Below are 19,765 nucleotides of genomic sequence, written 5' to 3'. Positions count from 1 at the left end.
CCCCTCCTTTGGTCTCCCTGTGTGGCTTCAGACCCACATGATGGACAAGAAGGAGAAAAGGCCACTAAGACAGAGAAGAAAATGTCCAAGAGCTGGGGAAGGAGGAGACCCTGAAGCTCCAATAGCCCACCTCCAGACACGAGATGCTAAAAACACTCGGATTGTAGAAATGCACATTCCCCACCTTCACCTACACTGAATGTGTTTTTCTCTGATCATCCTGAGAAAGATGAATTGACCATATTCACTACACAGATCTTTGGGCCCTTCATTTGGCAACCAAGGCCGGAGACCAAGTCAAATCAACAAGGGACCCTTTAAGTCAAAGTGGGTATCAGATGGTAGCCTGGAAGACACGGTTAATTCTTTTTGGTGTTTTCCATGAGGGTACAAGGGATCACATCTATCACTATGACAGGCAGGACCTGGACACATTCATGTAGAGCAAGCTGTCCTGTGAGGAACAGGGCCCAAACCCAAACTGGGCTGCGAAATTTCTGTCACTCCATAGGGGAGCATAATCATCTACGGAGGTTATTGGAAACAGTCAACAAAGGTGGACAAACACACTCTACATTCCGATATGCTCCACTAAAGTCTGAGGAAGAAAAAAAAAGGCAAATGGGTGTGGACTCAGATTATCCCTTGGGGAATATAGCTCACTCCTAGATCTAGCATTTTGATAGCTGTGGCCTGAATCATCAGACACTGCTTTTTGGGGGTGTCTGTGTTAAGGAAGAAGAAGAGAGTCTGGAGGTTGACTTCTTTGATGACTCATACTTCTATAACACCACAAAGAGCCTCTGGTTTGCAGGATAGCTAAAGGGACTGGGTCAGAGAATAAAAACATAGGCAAGGCCAAAATATAATAATAATAATAATAATAATAGTAGTAGTAGTAGTAGTAGTAGAGCCTGAAAGTGATAACAAGCAGGAATGTGGGGACGCCAGCGCCCAGAAGTCCCTGGATGGCCAGAAAGGTGGTCACAGAGGATGGGACAATGATTAGCATTGAACCAATGCTCTCTGTCTCAGGTGGCAGGAAGGAGGAAGATGGTTCTGATGAAGCCAGCAGCCCTCCGACAGAGCCAAGTCCCTATACCAATGCCATGCTGACCAAGAAGTGTGAGCTTCTCTATTGTTTAGGGGAGCATGTTGGAAACAAGGGACTGCCAGTTTATCCTGAATGATTTGTACTACTTTGATCCCCACAGGATGGAAAAATGGAAGACTTGAATATGATGGGTTCACAAACTCAAGAGTACACAAAGGAGATAAACTTGGAAGAAGACAGAGATGAGGTAGAAGATGCAAAGGGAAGAGATGAAGATGAGGAGGATGATCACACCAGAGAGGAAAGTAGGGAGGAAGATGAAGAGGAAGAGCACTCACTGGTGGTGCCTGACGGAAAGTATGTGGACAATCAACACAGGACCTAGCAGTGGTGAGTGACACTTGCTGGGACCACATGGGCCTGACACAGACAACAAAGTGCTGAAAGCCCAGGCCCTGACAGAAACTGTCTTTGATGATTTCAGATGCTATCTGGGGACAAAAGTTCAACTGAATAGTGAATTCTCTCAGTATCACTGGGTGCTATTTCTAATACGCTGAATAAAACAAGGTAGCTGCAAAGATTTTCTTTTCCAGAGCCTGAAGTATAGCAAGAGCTTTGGGGAGCCCTTTGCCTTCCTCTAAGAGGGGCTCTATACCAGGGCAGTGTATTAGCCATGTCTTCTATTTTCTGTGTTCTGATGCTTTGACAATTGTCCTTGCTGATCCCGGAAGATTGCCCAGGATCCAGTGAACATGCTTTTCAAATGCAAATCAACCAATCTAGACCCCAAGCCCCAACCACACCCTTTCCCATGCTTCACCACTCTAGGCCACCATTCACCTGCCCTAATCATCCCAGGGCCAAGTGCCAGGACAGCTAGAGACAGTCTCTATGCCCCAGAGCTTGTTGAAAGTACTCAAACTAGCCAATCCTAAGCCTGCCTATTCTGCCTTTCCCGTTCCTTCCCTTGAAAACCACAATAAAGGCCCTTGCCCACAGTTTTCCCTCTCTCTCTCTCTCTCTCTGACTCCTCACCCACCCCAGTGCTTCCCATTGTGCACATACCCACCTCTACGCCATGGTGTGGCATACGCTGCCCTCCCCGCTCCAACCCGGTCTTGGAATCTGTGAGTATAACAAACTGTTTTTTTTCCCAGTGGCAGCCATCTTCTTACCCATCCCTAAATAATAATGAAACCAACATTAAACCACTCAGGGCACAGAGCAGCTCCAGTCTGTGCCAGGGCCTGGTTTAAGATGAATCACCGGAAAAGTAGGGTGAGATCTTGAATATGAAGTACCTACAGGGAGGTTGTTTCTGTTCAAACAAAACAAATATGTTGTGCTTTGCTGGAGGGTTTTCCTTCTACAACTTACAAGGAATTTTTACACAGAAGAATGTTATGACTCACACACATTGTCTTAGTCCATTCTGGCCGCTCTTACAAAGTACCACAGACTGGGTGGCTTACGAGCAACAGAGATTTATTTCTCACACTTCTGGAGGCTAGAAGTCCAAGATTAGGTGGCAGCACAGCCAAGTTCTGGTGAAGGCTGGGAGCTTGCCAACTTCTCCTGGTGCCCTCAACTGGGAGAAAAGGCTAAGGGGCTCTCTGGGCCCTCTTTGGTAAGAACACTAATCCCATTCATGATGACTCCATCCTCATGACCTAATCACTTGCCAAAGGCCCCACCTCCTAATATCATCACTTTGGGTATTAGGTTTTCAACATATGAATGGGGGGGTGCATAAACATTCAGACCATAGCAGTCATCAACCTGGAGATCATTTCTTCTTTGATTTCTTAAAAATTAGCAAAAAGCTGCCACAGTCTGTTTGTATAAACTTTCTTGATTATCTTTAAAATAAAATATCTTTTGGCTGGGAAATAAAAAAATGCATCCCTTTTGTTCAGTCTGGCAGAGTTGTGGAGAGATGGTGCGGCTAAAGATGCACTTGAACATTGCAATAGAGTCCGGTAAGCTGAGGGGAAGGGGAAGCATTCTTCACAACTTGTGTAGAGTAGGTTCCCAATGAAAATGGACAAAGGCAAGGAGGTTTAAATTAAATATCTGGGTTGATTTTTTTATTCCACTGCCAATAATTCTAATTAATTGCACTGCTTTGGGGGAATAAAAAATTTCCGGTAATAATTTCTTTTTTTTTTTTTTTAAAGATTTTATTTATTTATTTGACAGAGAGAGACACAGCGAGAGAGGGAACACAAGCAGGGGGAGTGGGAGAGGGAGAAGCAGGCTTCCCGCTGAGCAGGAAGCCCGACGCAGGGCTCCATCCCAGGACCCCGGGATCATGACCTGAGCCGAAGGCAGACGCTTAACGACTGAGCCACCCAGGCGCCCCTAAGATAATTTCTGTATACACTTTTACAAGATCATCTGAAACCAACTAATTAGAAACAGATATTCAACTACTCAGAATTGGATTTAAACTGGTTATTCACTTCTAGGATGGGCTTTTACAATTGTCTCAAAATCTATTAAGAATATATTTCTGGGGGGCACCTGGGTGGTTCAGTCGGTTAAGTGTCTGACTCTTGATTTCGGCTCAGGTCGTGATCTCAGGGTCATGGAATCAAGCCCCACGTTGGGCTCCATGCTGAGCGTGGAGCCTGCTTAAGATTCTCTCTCTCTCTCTCCTTCTGCCCCTCCCCCCAGTTTGCTCAGGCATATGTGCACGGACACACACTCTCTCTAAAAAATATATATATTTTTGAAGTCTTGCATTAATATTTGTGTGTGTGTATATATTGAGCTTTAATAATCATGTAATTTGAATTAACCTAAATTCTTCTGTTTATTCCTATTTTTGTTTCTTACATCTTTTCTTACAAAGAAGCAAGAATTCCTAAAACCACATAGTCAGGGGTTGATAAAATCTAATCAAATCATGCTAATTTTATCAAATATAAATGACTTCATTTTCATGGTAGTTTCTACATGCTTACTTGTAGTAAATATATTTAGATTCATTTTCCCCAACAACTCATGACTTAAGTAGGTAGATCTGCCTATTACTTTCAAAAAGGATTAGACAGAGAGGTGTTAGCTGTACCCAACAAAGGAGTAGTAAGCAGATAAAAAAGAAACAAGGAAAATCTCCAAAATAAATTAAATGAAAAAATAAAAATGCAGAATAGTGTGTATATAATAAGTTATCTTTGCTGTAACGAAATGAAAATTGAGGGGCACCCGGGTGGCTCAGTCAGTTAAGCAGCTGCCTTCAGCTCAGGTCATGATCCCAGGGTCCTGGGATCGAGCCCCACGTCCGGCCCCCTGCTCAGCGGAGAGCCTGCTTCTCCCTCTCCCTCTGCCTGCCTCTCTACCTACTTGTGCTCTCTCTCTCTGTCAAATAAATTTAAAAAAAAAAGAAGAAGAAATGAAAATTGAACAAGCTGTTTCTAAAATGTACTTGGAAATGTAAATGGAATAGCCAGGAATAGCCAAGGCAGTCTTGAAAATGAAGGACAAAGCGAAAAGAATATACAATATCGTGACCTATTATAGAGCTTAAACAATTAAGAGAGTATGGTGCTCGTACAATAGTAGACAAATAGGTCAAAAATAGGGTGTCCAGAAATAGACATACACGTACATCAGCACGTGATTTAGGACAAAAGTGATACTCTAGTGTAAGCATGAAAGAATGGCTACCTCAGTATCTATATTAGAAAAAAATAAATAACAAGCCTTCCTCCCACTAGATTGAAAAAATGAGTATGAAAGGTTAAATAAAAAAGTTTTCAGAAGGAAATGTAAGGTGGCACCTCATGTCTCTAAGGTAAGCAATTACTTCTAAGAAGGATAGCAAATACTTCTAAATTTGCTGTAAAGGTAAGCAAATTAATAAACTAAGCTTTATTAGAATCAACAACTTCTGTTCCTCAAAAGACATCCTTAAGGGAGTAAAAAGGCAAGCCACAGAAGGGAAAAAGATACACACAATAAGTATATACAACAAAGGACTTGAATGCCAAAAATATAAGAATTCATACAAATCGACAAGAAAGGAACCCAGTAATACAATAGAAAATGGGTAAAGAATTGAACAGACACTTCACAAAATCAGTTCTACAAACAGCCAATAAGCGTATGAAACAGTGCTCAGTTCATTAGTCATCAAGGAAATGCAAAGTAAAACCCCAATGTGATACACCACTGACTAGGTACCAGAATTGCTATAATTAAAAAGACATTAAATACCAATTGTTGGGAGGATGTGGAGCAAATGAAATTCTCATACCCTTCTGGTGGGAGTATAAATTTGTACAACCATTTGAAAAGTTGTTTGGCTTTCTTAAGATCTAGCGATTCCACTCCTAAATACATACTCAATAGAAATGCTTGGGGCCTGGGTTGCTCAGTCGGTTAAGCATCTGGCTCTTGATTTCGGATCAGGTCAAGATCTCAAGGTCATGGAATCAAGCCCTATGTTAGGCTCCACTCTCAGCAGGGAGAAAGAGATTTTCTTTCTCTCTGCACGCACCTCCCCTCCCCCTTCCCTGCTTGTGCTCTATAAATAAAATCTTTAAAAAAAAAAAAATCATCCACACCCTTTGGAGACAGTAAATGCACCAACTTGTTATTCTAAAAACAGATAAAATAGAACTAATCAAGCATTATCCTGCCTCTCCTCTATGAATTGTATTCCAGGATAATCAAATAGTTGATGAGAGAACATTCTTATTTGAAGAATTCCAGATAATAAATGCAAAAGGAATAACAAAATTCAACATCCACCACATTGCACCCTGTAATGGAATAATGGCATGTGTCTGGCGATAGAGTAAGAAGCACGCAGCACCACCTAAATGAATCCAAAACTAATCCGGCTTCTGGCTCAGAATGTCAGTTCATAGGAAATATGATAAAAGAAGACATTAAATGAATCCCAAGGATGTAATCAGCCACATTCAGAAGGTGGAACATTTACAGGGCAAATAATTTGATTTCTTCCAAAAACAAACACCATCAGAGAAAAGGTAAGGTAGGTTAGGGAGGAGAGCGGGGAGCTGACTGTTATGGACTGAAACTGAAGGGATACTGCAATCAAATCAATTTTGAACTCATTTGGATCTTAAGTCAAATAAGTAACCTTTTAAAAGACATTTTTAGATAATCCAGAAAATTTTAAATGGACTGGATATTAGATATTATTAAAGAATTATCGTTAATTTATTGTAGTCATGTTTTATTTTTTTAAAGATTTTATTTATTTATTTGACAGAGACACAGAGAGAGAGCACAAGTAGGCAGAGTGGCAGGCAGAGGGAGAGGGAAAAGCAGGCTCCCCGCTGAGCAGAGAGCCCGATGTGGGGCTTAATCCCGGGACCCCAGGATCATGACCTGAGTCAAAGGCAGACGCTTAACCGACTGAGCCACCCAGGTGCCCCATGTAGTCATGCTTTTAAAAAGTAATTATCTGTTATAGATATTATTGAACTATTTATGGATGAAATGATATATAATGTCTGTTATTTGCAAAAGAAAGAGGTAGTGATTTGTGAGACAAGATTGGCTAATTGATAATCACTGGTACTCTCTGATATGTAGACAGTGGTTCACTGTTGAGTATGTTTGAGATTTCATACATGAACACTTACCCCATCCTTAGCTTTCACCAAGAGATCATAGGTTGCGGGATCCCTTTCCCTATCGATATCTTGAGAAACACAGATTCGCCCATCATGTGGGTCAATCTGGAATGCTGGAGACACGTCATAGCTTTGGAATCCATCATAAAGAGAATACTCCACAAAGCCATAGAGTCCTGCATCTGCATCAGAAGCTTTAACCTACGAGACAAGAGGGTGGTTGGTAAGGAAATGGAAATGTTAACATTACTTTTCAGTTGGTCATGAATTACTATCATGATTTGTACAACCGAGGTATCCCTATAGCCATTCATTCACAAAGTATAGGCTTTGGTTTTCACTCTCTTTTACCTTCTGTGACAGCTCACCCTCACTTTTCCTCCTCCTTGTCTGAGTTCTCCTCAGTTTCCTTTGCCTGTTCCTATACTTTCATGTGATCTTGAAAGTTTGAGTTCCCCGAGGCTCAGCCCTCGGCCCTTTGTCTTCTTATTCCTCTCACCATGCCTAAGTGATCTCATCCAACTTCAAGGCTTTAAAAACATCCCCATGTTAACAGTTTGACAGCATTATCTGTGGATTCCCTCTCATACCCAAGCTTTTCAAGTGTTGGGCTCAACACTCCACCTCCACCCTTCAGAGCAGCATGGGAGGGCAGAGAAATCAAGGCAGTAAGTGGCATGATTACTAGTAACCCAATCCAGTTGACACGATTCACCCTGGAGTAGGAGATTTGAGTATCTAAGCCAGGTTTCCTTGCAGGAATAATGCCCCCATCAGGACCCTGCACAGTCATGCTCACTGACCACTGCACCGAGGCACCTTGCCCAGTGGGGGCATGGAAATGAAATCCAGCCCATGCTCTGCTTGCCAACACTGACATGGAGCTGTAAGTGCCCAGAGGTAAGGACACCTTTTTCTTTGACCATAAATACTGCTTATGTTAGCAGTGGTCCTGTGCCTGGTAGAAAAGATGAAGTAACTAGAATTATGAAGGCAATTTATTTATACTAACTGTGGGAATACACAGTGAGAAAGACAACAGTCTATATTGAACTCAAAACATTTTGAGCTCATAGGCCTGGTATAGCTCTCTTGATTTGTTAACCCAACTAATAGTAACAGCAAATATCTATATAACACTTAAAATAAAAGAAGAACCTTAAGGGAAGATTAATCAAAAAAAGGGAAGAAAAAAAGGAAAAAGAACTATAAGTATACTTACAGATTTATACTTATAACCTGTAATGAACTCCATTTTACAGACAAGAAAAGTCAGGCTCAGGGGCGCCTGGGTGGCTCAGTCGTTAAGCGTCTGCCTTCAGCTCAGGTCATGATCCCAGGGTCCTGGGATCGAGCCCCGCTTCGGGCTCCCTGCTCTGCGGGAGGCCTGCTTCTCCCTCTCCCACTCCCCCTGCTTGTGTTCCCTCTCTCTGTCAAATAAATAAATAAAATCTTAAAAAAAAAAAAAAAAGTCAGGCTCAGAGAGCTTAAGTAACTTGCCAAAGATCACATAGCTAAAAAGTATCAAAACTGGGACTCAAATCCAGGCAGTTGGACAGCGTTTAACTCTAGGCTGGAAAAAAAGTGATTTACTTTTTATCGGTAAAGTATACATGAAGGAGTTATACCCTTCATTATTATGCTTCCCAAATAAAACCTCATACCAATAACATGTTCAACAACCAATGTTCTCAATAAGCCTTCCCCTTCATCCCATTCTATCTTGAGCGTATAACTGGGATGTGACTTTGGGGGTTCTTCGGGCAGTCTGGCGCAGTGGTTCTCAATCAGGGTCAAGTCTGCCCCCACCAGGACATTTGGCATGTCACAACTGGGGAGAGGGTGCTGTGGCATCTGGGGGTGGAGGACAGAATTGCTGCTCATCTTTGTATAATACACAGGACAAACCCCATAACACAAAATGATCTGGCCCAAAATGTCAACAGTGCCCAGGCTGAGAACCACTGCATCTGAGTAACGTCAACAATGGGCACTATTATTTCCCTCTTTAATTGCCTTTATTTGTCTTTAACTGATGACACAGTCTTGTAAATTTCTCTTTACTCCCATCTATCTCACATTCTCTGGCAATATTATTTATTCTGTGCAACCAGCTAACATGTTTTGAGAGTTATTCTTCTCATCAGATGGGCTGAACCAGGAAATCCACAAACTTCCCAACTACAAAGAACTAAATTCCAAGTACATTTGGTCTATTCCATTCTGGCAGCTGTTAATGATTTAGTAGCCTCGAGTTCCCAAAGAGCCCAAATATGTTTTCTAAAAACATATGGTATTCTCAATAATTTTGGTTTGATTGGAAGATAAATATAATGAACTCTAAATTCTAAAACTCATTCTCGGCCTTTAATAGCCATATTAACAAGTAATTTGGCTTATATAAAACGAGTTTCCTTATTTCCACTTTTGAGACCTTTTTCTCATTTGGACTTTTGGCAGGCAAAACAGAAAAAGTAAAACATGGGATAAGAGTACTGATCTCAATTTATGTCAGCAGCTCAGATTCTGAGCTTCAGAATAATAAAATAAGAATGTATTCCTCCCTGTTTCTTACTCAACTCCCTAAAAATACTGACCTAGTATTCTAGAACAACATATTTTCCCTACTAGTATTTGGTCTTGAACACCAATAATTAATTTGGCATCTTTATGAGGTTTATATTTTCCAATATCCATTGACTTATACATAAAATTTAGGCAATTTAAATAATAGAAAATGGGGAAAGCTTTGCCAGATCTTCAAGAGGAAATGTGATTAGTAAGTAAGCTCACTGGACCTTTTCTTCAGAGATAGCTGCTTAAATCAAAAAAGAGAGACATCTGGTCAGAGTCTATTATCACCATCTTATGGTGCTAATTTTGGGATCCAGAGGCCATCTCAGGACGATTTAATCCTGAATCTACTCAAAAAGCCACGTTCCAGCACCCTTGGTGCTGTCCCTGTGTTCCTCATCCTACCCTCAATCTACCTGTTTTAGACTGAGATGAATATGGTGATTTTTACTCTAAACTTACTTCGAGTCACAGTTTGTTCTCCCTTAGTCTGATCTCTCACAAATTTAATGCAGACATTATAAAAAATGAAAATATTAATGTGATATTAAGGTTCACCCAATTCCCTTATTAGCTTTCCGAAACTAAAAAAAAAATTCACTGCCTCCCTATATTAACATCTGGGGAAACAAATTGAGAACACTGGCTCTCGAATACATGTTGTTTGGATGTTCTATAAATGGAATGGACCTATCTGCAATTCACTCACCAGCACAGACTCCTCTATTTGAGAGGGTCTCCATTTATTATTTATTTATTTATTTATTTATTTATTTATATTATGTTCAGTTAGCGAACATATAGTACACCACTGATTTTTGATGTAGTGTTCAACGATTCATTAGTTGTGTATAACACCCAGTGCTCATCACCACAGGTGCCCTCCTTAATACCCATCACCTGGTTTCCCCATCCCTCCACCCCCCTCCCCTCCAGCAACCCTCAGTTTGTTTCCCACAGTCCAGAGTCTCTCATGGTTTGTATCCCTCTCTGATTTCTTCCCATTCAGTTTTCCTGGGAGGGTCTCCTTTTTAACAACTGGGCAGCTTTGGGGAGGTTACCTGCCCAGCCATTCACTTTGGTACCTCAAAACCCAAAAGTCAACCCTAAGTCATAAGATGACACATTGTGAGTAACATTGTCCTTTACCTACTCCTGGGAAATCATATCACTGAATTCAGTGACATTTCTAGAAAAGCCTCAAAGCCCAATCAAAAAAATGAGCAATTCAACAAGAAAGTCCTAGAAAAAAATGGTTGCAAAAAAAAATGGCTTGTTTAGATGAAATTTAAAATGCAATAACCCATTTTAATTTTTTTTCTTTTTGTAATTTCCAAAATTTCTACCATGAGCATATAACAGTTTGTTTGAAGAAACCAAACTATTGACACAACACACTCACAAACATAACTTCAAATAGAAGGAAGAAAAAGAAATTACAAAATAACTTTTTAAATTCTATGTGCTTGGCCAACCACTGATCCCACAATGAAAACAGGATTATAATATTCCAGGGGGAGCTGGTTTCAGCACCGAGGACCACAACAGATGCAAGTAATGCCACTGAACACAGTTTTGGCAAGTTCACCAATGACTTGTCTTACCAAATCTAACATCAAGGCTCAATCCTTATTTTCTACACACCTCAGCAGCTTTCCATATGCAAATTGTCTCCTTATTGAAACACTTCACGTTCCAACTCTCCTGCTCCTCATACACCTCACTGACCTCCTTTCAGTTTCCTTCACTGGCTCCAAGTTCTCTTCCCTGCTTCCGAATGCTCTCGTGCCCCACAGCTTAGTCTTGAGACCACTTCTCTTTTCAATCCACACTCCATTGCCTGTGATGAGTGAATGGTGCCCCCAAAAGACAGCTCCATGTCCTAATCCCTGGAACCTGTGGATATTGCCTTACATGATAAAAGAGTGAATATTGCCTTATATTGTAAAACATCGTTAGGTTAAGGATTTTGAAAGCAGCTTGTCATGGATTATCCAGATGAGCCATTAATCCCAAAACAAGTGCCCTTAGAAGAGAGAGGCAGAGATTAGAGTGGGGGGTCACAAACCAGGGAACACCAACAAGCCTTAGAGGCTAGATGAGTCAAAGGGAGTGAGAAAGGCCCTGCAGGACTCTGGACTTCTAGCCTCCAGAATTATGAGTAACAACAATTTTTGTTGTTGTAAGCCAGAGAATTGATGGTTATTTGTTACAGAAGCCCTAGAAATCAATATACTCCTGAGTGATCTGACCCAGGACCACAGTGCTAAACCAACATATGTTCTTCCAATATTGCTATCTTTGGTGCTCCAGACTCATGCATCATCCTGCTACCAATTAGACATCACCTCTCAGGTGGCTAATAGGCACTTCCAGTGGGGCCTGTCCAAACAGAACTCTTCATACCTACCACCCAAATCTGCTATTCGCCCAGTGTCCTTAGTGACATCGACTTTTTGTAAAGGCAGCCAGAGAGATACAACTCAAATGACATCAAATCATGTCATTCTCCTGCTCAGAATCTTCCAACAGCTTCTCATCATCACCTCAGTAAAATCAGACCCTTTAATTTGACCCTGGCTACTTCTCTGACCTTATCTCCCACTACTCTCTGACATACTCACTCCTTTCTGAATATGCTGGGCTCCTCAATGGTCCCAGAACCTATCAGCTTGTATAACTTGCTTCCTCATCTCTTTCAAGTCTCTGCAAAGGCCACCTAATCACAGAGACCTTTCTTAATCACACTACCCAAGAGTGGTCATCCTCATTCCTGCCATAATCTTTCCTTTCACCTTGCTTTGTTTATCTTCAGAGCACTTACCTCTATTTTACACTGCATTTTATATTTTTATTTATTTGTTTATATCTCCTACTGGAATTGAATCTCCGGAGCAAGTATTGCCCTTATTTTGCTCCTTGGTATATGTCCAGCACCCATGATGCTAGTGCCTGGCTCATAGTGAGGATGCCGTAAATATCTGTTGCATGAATGAATCACTCTAATATTGTCCATAAAATGCAAGCATGTTTTAGAACTAGTTTTCATGATTATTCTCCCTATTTTGACCTTGGGAAAACAACTCATAAGAACAAGAATGAAAAGATTCTCAACATCACTCATCATCAGAGATATACAAAACAAAACCACAATGAGATATCACCTCACACCTGTCAGAATGACTGAAATCAAACAAACAAACAAACAAAAAACAACCAGGGTTGGCAAGGAGGTGGAGAAAAAGGAATCCTTATGCACTGTTGGTGGGAATGCAAACTGGTGCAGCTCCTGTGGAAAACAGTATGGGGGTTCCTCAATAAACTAAAAATAGAATTACCATATCATTCAGTAATTCCACTACTGGATATTTACCCAAAGAATACAAAAACACTAATTCAAGAAGATACATACACCGCTATGTTTATTGCAGCAGTATTTACAATAGCCAAATTATGGAAGCAGCCCAAGTGTCCATCAATGGATAAATGGATAAAAAAAAAATGTGAAAAAAGAATGAAATCTTGCCATTTACAACAACATGGCTGGATCTACAGAGTATAATGCTAAGTGAAATAAGTCAGTCAGAGAAAGATAAATACCGTATGAATTCACTCATATGTAGATTTAAGAAACAAAACAAAGAAAAAAAAAGTCAGGCCATAAAACAGACTCTTTTTTTTTAAAGATTTTATTTATTTATTTGAGAGAGTGAGAATGAGAGAGAGAGAGAGCATATGAGAGGGAGGAGGGTCAGAGGGAGAAGCAGACTCCCTGCCGAGCAGGAAGCCTGATGCGGGACTCGATCCTGGGACTCCAGGATCATGACCTGAGCCGAAGGCAGTCGCTTAACCAACTGAGCCACCCAGGCGCCCCTAGACTCTTAATTATAGAGAACAAACTGGTGGTTACCAGAAGGGAGGTGAGTGGGGGAATGGATGAAACAGGTGAAGGGGATGAAGAGTACACTTAACATGGAGGAGCACTGATAATGTATAGAATTGTTGAATCACTACATCGTACACCTGAAACTAATATAACACTGTTTATTAACTAAACTAGAATTAAAATAAAAAAGAAATAAAGAACAAGAATAAGATAGTTTTGCAGAGGGGCACCTGTATGGCTCAGTTGTTAAGTGTCTGCCTTTGGCTCAGGTCATGATCCCGGGTCCTGGGATTGAGCCCCACTTCGGGCTCCCTGCTCAACGGGAAGCCTGCTTCTCCCTCCCCCACTCCCCCTACTTGTGTTCCCCTCTCACTATGTATCTCTCTGTCAAATAAATAAAATCTTTAAAAAAAAAAAAAAAGATAGCTTTGCAGACACCATCACCACCTCCCGGGGCCACACCACACCAGGCAGCCACGCTCAACTCCACCACGTTCTTTGACATCACCATCGCCAATGAGCCCTTTGGCCACATCTCCTGAGAGCTGTTTCTAGACAAACTCTCAAAAACAGCAGAAAACTTTCATGTTCTGAGCATTGGGAAGAAGGGATTTTGTTATAAAGATTCCTGTTTTTAAAAAATTATGAGGGGGTTTATGTGGCAGGATGGAGACTTCACATGCCATAATGGCATTGGCAACAAGTCCATCTAAGGGAGAAATTTGATGATGACAATTCACCCTCAGTTATACAGGTCCCAGCACCTTGTCCTAGGCCCAGTATAAGTGGTTCCCAAGAATGTCAGTACTGTACGGTTAGATGGCAAGCCCATGATCTTTGGCAAAGTGAAAAAGAGTGCATGAATACTGTAGAAACCATGGAACACTTTGGGTCTAGGAATTTTAAGACCAGAAGGAAGATCACCATCGCCCAGCATGGACAACCAGTAAATTTGACTTGCATTTTATTTTAACCACCAGGCCATTTCTTCTGTTGCTCAGGAGAGCACCCCTCATCCCTGTCTGCTTATAAATTCCTATGATCTTTGCGTTCACACTGTTCTTCTTTGGGTTCCATTTTTCCTTATCCCACTCCAAGTCTTGCTGGATTGCAGAGTTGAGTTTATGATTATGGAGTAAAAACTCAACAACAGCAACTAACAAGATATTTCATAACTCCCATCAAGCTCTCATTGAGGAATATTTTTTAATGCCTAAAACACAATCTATTAACCAAGCTATATCATCATAGAATAAAATCCAAAATGCTAAAACTGGCAAAGGAAAAAAAAAAACTATTTTCTTTAAGACATGTGGAACTATTCAGAGGTTGGAAACAGAACTGTACTTTTTTTCACCTTTTAAAACGTATTTTCAGAGAAGTTGATAGAGCTGTTAGATGAATAAACTGAATATCTATTTTCAAGTTACAGGAAAAAAAAACACCCTACTCTTCTAATAACATGTTTTTATTGCCTTGATTGAAGAATGGGATTAAGAAAGCACTAATCCTACTACTCTTTGCCCCACCCTCCTCCAAAAAAGTAACCAAAGGAAATTTTGTAAAAGGAGATCAATGGGAGGAGTGAGGGGTAACTTGTCCTATGAGGTATTACAAATAAACAATTAAAACAGTGTGATCTAAAAAAAGAATTGGCAGACAGATCAATAGAACACAAAAGTAAGACCTGAAAGAGAATCTGGTAAACCTAAATTATTTTTATATTACAAAGGAAACATCATAAACCACTGAGGAATGTAGGTTTATCCACATAAGTTGCTAGAAAAATTGGCGAAGTACAGGGGGGAAAATCAAGTTTGATAATAACCTCACATGAAAGTAAATTCTACACAGATATGTGAAATGTAAATAATGAAATCGTTTAAAGCACACAAAAAATATAGGGGAATATTTGGCTGATGCTTATATTGGAGAGAAATTTCAGAGCAAAAAAGGATTACAAAACTAAAACAGATGGACAAAAATCACAAAGGAGAAAATCAATATAATGACTACATAACCATTTAAAATTCCATTATGTCAAAAATACCATACACAAAAAAATTTAGGGTGAATTAGGTATGATATCTGTGTTATAAATATACACACATATACATGCATAGTATATACACAAAAGCTAATGTCCTTAGTATGGAAATAGGCCTTTAAAAATAATACTGACTTTCCATTATAAAAGAAAAATGGGTAAAGGACAAGGACAAACAAGTCACAGAAAAATAATATATATTTAAGAGGTACAACTCTACTAGTCATGAAATAAATGAAAATTAAAATAATGCTTTTAAAATATTGGCAACCATTAAAATAATGCATTAAGTGGGACAAGGATGAAATAAATATGCAGTCATTTTTAAGCCTATCTGGGAAGTAATTTTGTTCCTACCATATGCATATGGTAAACATTCTCCCAAACTTAAAAATACTCATCTCTTTTGACCCAGTTAATATATTTCTAAAAATATATGTAGACAGCTATTTGTATGAAAGACATATAATGTAGTATTATTTATTCTAGAACCCAAATGTCCAACAATAAGAGTTGTTAAATAAGTTATAATTCTTCCAAAGGTAGAATACAATGTAGCCATGAAAATTGTGTATTTAAAGACAAATATTTAGTAAAAACGGAAAAAAGTCAACTTAAAAGTTATATGTGATATCCCATTTCTGCAAAAAGTATCCAACATACAGAATAAAAACTAAAAGGAAATAAATAAGCCAGAGCTGGGAACACTTCCAAACTCCATTTTGCAAGGCTAAGCCAAGGACATTACAAGAAAAGAAAATTTTAGGCCAATATCTCTAATGAACATAGATGCAAAAATCCCCAACAAAATATTAGCAAACCAAATTCAATAGTACATTAAAAGGATCATACACCATGATAAAGTGGGATTTATTCCAAGGATACAAGAATGGTTAAACATCTGAAAATCAATCAATGTGATATACTACATTAACAAAATGAAGTATGAAAATCATATGATCTTCTCAATAGATACAGAAAAAGCATTTGACACAGTTCAACATCATTCATTATAAAAACTCTCAACAAAGTGGGTGTAGAGGGAATGTACCTCAACATAATAAAGGCCACATAGGATATGCCCACAGCTAACATAATAGTCAATGATGAAAAGCTGAGAGCTTTCCTCTAAGATCAGAAACAAGACAAGGATGCCCACTCTTGCCACTTTTATTCAACATATTACTGGAAGTCTTAGAGAAAGTAGGCAAGTAAAAGAAATAAGAGGCATCAAATCAAAAAGGAAGAAGAAGTAAAACTGTCTCTATCTGCAGATGACATGATATTATATAGAAAAAATCCAAAGAGCCTACCAAAAAAAAAAAATTGTTAGAACTAATAAATGAATTCAGTAAAGCTGCAGGATATAAAATCCATATACAAAAATCTGTTGTGCTTCTATATGGTAATAATGAACTATCAGAAACAGAAATTAAGAAAACAACTTCATTTACAAGGGCATCAAAAAGAATAAAATACCTAGGAATATATTTACCCAAGGAGGTAAAATACCTGTATATTGAAAACCATAAAACACTGATGAAAGAAATTGAAGAAGACAGAAACAAATGGAAAGATATTCCATGCTCATGGGTTGGAAGAATTAATATTGTTAAAATGTCCATACTGCCCAAAGCAAGCTACATATACAATTTAATCCCAATGGCATTTGTCACAGAAATAGAACAAGCAATCCTAAAATTGGCAGGTGACCACAAAAGACTCTGAATAGCCAAAGCCATCTTAAGAAAGAAAAACAAAGCTGGAGGCATCACACGTCCTGATTTCAAACTATATTACAAAGCTGTAGTAATCAAAACAGCAGGTACTGCCATTAAAAACACATAGATAAATGAAAAAGGACAGAGAGCCCAGAAATAAACCCACACATATATGGTCAAATAATTTGCGACAAAGGAGCCAAGAATACATAATGGGAAAAGTCTCTTCAATAAACGGTGCTGGAAGAACTGGACAGCCATATAGGCAAAAGAGGGAAACTGGACCACTCTCTTACACCACACACAAAAATCAACTCAAAATGGATTAAAGACTTGCACATAAGACCTACAACCATAAAATCCTAGAAAAAAACATAGTGGGTCAGCTCCTTTGCATTGGTCTTGCTTGCCAAGATTTTTAGGGTGTGACACCAAAAGGCAACAAAAGCAAAAATAAACAAGTGGGACTAGATCAGGCTAATAAGCTCCTGCGCAGGAAAGGCAACCATCAACAAAATGAAAAGGCAACCTACGGAATGGGAGAAAATATTTGCAAATCATTCATCTGATAAGAGGTTAATATCCAAAATATATTAGAAAAGAAAAAACCTCATACAACTCAATACCAAAAAAAAAAAAAAAAAAGGAGGATCTAAATAAACATTTTTCCAAAAACGACTTACAGATGGCCAACAGCCACTTCTTGCAGGTGCTCAACATCACTAATCATCAGGGTAATGCATATCCAAATCACCTTTAGGTAATACCTGTTAGAATTGCTATCAAAAGACAAGAAATGAGAAGTGGTGGCAAGGATATGGAGAGAAGGGGACCCTCACCCACTGTTGGTAGGAAAGCAAACTGGTACAGCCACTATGGAAAACAGTATGGAGATTCTTAAAAAAAATTAAAAATAGAACTTCTGTATGATCCAGAAATCCCACTTCTGGAGTATATATCCAAAGAGAATGTAATCAGTACCTTGAAGAGATACCTGCACTCCCATGTTCATTGCAGCATTCTTCACAATAGCCAAAATATGCAAACAACCTAAGTGTCTATCAACAGATGAATGGATAAAAAAGATGTGGTATATATATTCAGTGGTATATTATTCAGTCATGAGAGAAGGAAATCCCACCACATGCCACAACATGGATGGACCTTGAAGGCATTATGCTAAGTGAGATAAGTCAGACAAAAACAAATACTGCATGGTATCACTTATATATAGAATCTTAAAAAAGAGTCAAACTCATAGAAACAGAGGGTAGCAAATTGCTTGCCAGGGGCTGGAGCAGGGGTAGAAAGATAGGGAGAGGATGGTAAAAAGGTACAAAGTTTCAGCTATAAACTGAATAAGGTTTGGGGATCTAATGTCAAATACGGTGACTATAGTTTATAACACTATATTGTATAACTGAAATTTGCTAAGAGACTAGAACTAAATCTTCTCATCAAGAAAAGGGGAAGGGGGGGTGCCTGGGTGCCTCAGTCGTTAAGTGTCTGCCTTCAGCTCAGGTCATAATCCCAGGGTCCTGAGATCGAGCCCCATTTCGGACTCCCTGCTCAGTGGGGAGCCTGCTTCTCCCTCTCCTGCTGCCACTCCCCCTGCTTGTGCTCTGTCTCTCTCTGTCAAATAAATAAATAAAGTCTTTTAAAAAAAATTTTAAAAAAGGGGGAAGGGAATAAATATGTGAGGTGGTGGGTGTGTTCATGAGCTAGATGGGGGGAGTTTTCCCACGATGTGCATGGATACCAAATCACCATGGTATACATTTTAGATATCTTACAATTTTATATGTCAATTATACCTCAATAAAGCTGAAGTTAAATAATAAATAAATGAAAATAAGCCAAACATGAAGTAACGTAACATGGGGAATAAGTGATTTTTGTTTTCACTCCATTCATTTTTTTGGTCCACATTTTCATAAAGTTAGTTTCATGGTAACAATATTATGAAAAAGAAGGGGAGCATCAAAACTGCTAAACTAAAAAAAAAAAATTGCGTTCGATAAGTATTTGCCATCCCTTTGTTCAGCTGTCTGTGAGGACAGCCTCTGGTACCTCATTCTTGCAAACCCACCAAGGGCAGATACAGAAGAGTCACAAGGTCTAGGGCATCACTGACTTCAGAAGCAGGATTCTACAAACTGTTTGGTAAAGGGGTAGATAATAAATAGTTTAGGCTTTGCAGGTCATCAGGCCTCTGTTCCAAGTATTCAACTCTGCTACTTTAGCACAAAAGAGCCATAGACAGTATGTAAATGAATGGCTTTTTTCTAATAAACTTTTATGTATAAACACCAAAATTAGAATTTCATATAACTCTCAGTTATGAAATATCATTTCTCTCTCTCTCTCTCAATCATTTAAAACTCTAAAGATCATTCTCAGCTCATGGATACCACCAAAACAGACAACAGCCTGGGTCTGGCCCATGTGCCGTCATTTGTCAACCCCTGATCTAAGCATAAGGAGAAATCTTTAGTTAGGAAAACAGTTAGCACTTTGGGCCCAAGAAAGTAACTTTGAAGTAACTTCAGTCCAGTGCTTATCAGGGGCTCATTTGAGATCCTGTATTTGAGCTGGTTTTAGGGGCATTCATTGCTGCCTCTATATTCCGTTCCTATAGTAAAGCTAAATTATCACAAAAAGAAAAATGTATCTTTGGGGTAAATGCCCAGTAGTGCAATTGCTGGATCATATGGTAAAATGTAGGGATCCGAAGGGGTACGTGCACCCCGATGTTTATAGCAGCAATGTCCACAATAGCCAAACTGTGGAAAGAGCCAAGATGTCCATCGACAGATGAATGGATAAAGAAGATGTGGTATATATACATAATGGAATATTATGCAGCCA

General features: G+C 39.3%; 1 protein-coding gene across 1 annotated transcript in view; it reads right to left on the bottom strand.

Annotated features, from left to right (window-relative positions):
- The window catches only part of DCHS2 (dachsous cadherin-related 2), a 146,314-nt gene that overhangs the window by 107,346 nt on the left and 19,203 nt on the right, over positions 1 to 19,765 (bottom strand). The window contains 1 exon segment of the mRNA XM_081813108.1: positions 6,679 to 6,870. Within this exon segment, the coding sequence (XP_081669234.1) occupies positions 6,679 to 6,870 (192 nt within the window).

The sequence above is a fragment of the Leptonychotes weddellii genome, chromosome 2 (assembly GCF_054177405.1).
Source record: "Leptonychotes weddellii isolate Sample4059 chromosome 2, ASM5417740v2, whole genome shotgun sequence".
Taxonomy (NCBI): domain Eukaryota; kingdom Metazoa; phylum Chordata; class Mammalia; order Carnivora; family Phocidae; genus Leptonychotes; species Leptonychotes weddellii.
Note: the sequence above shows the minus strand (reverse complement) of the source record. Positions and strands in the feature narration are given on the sequence as shown.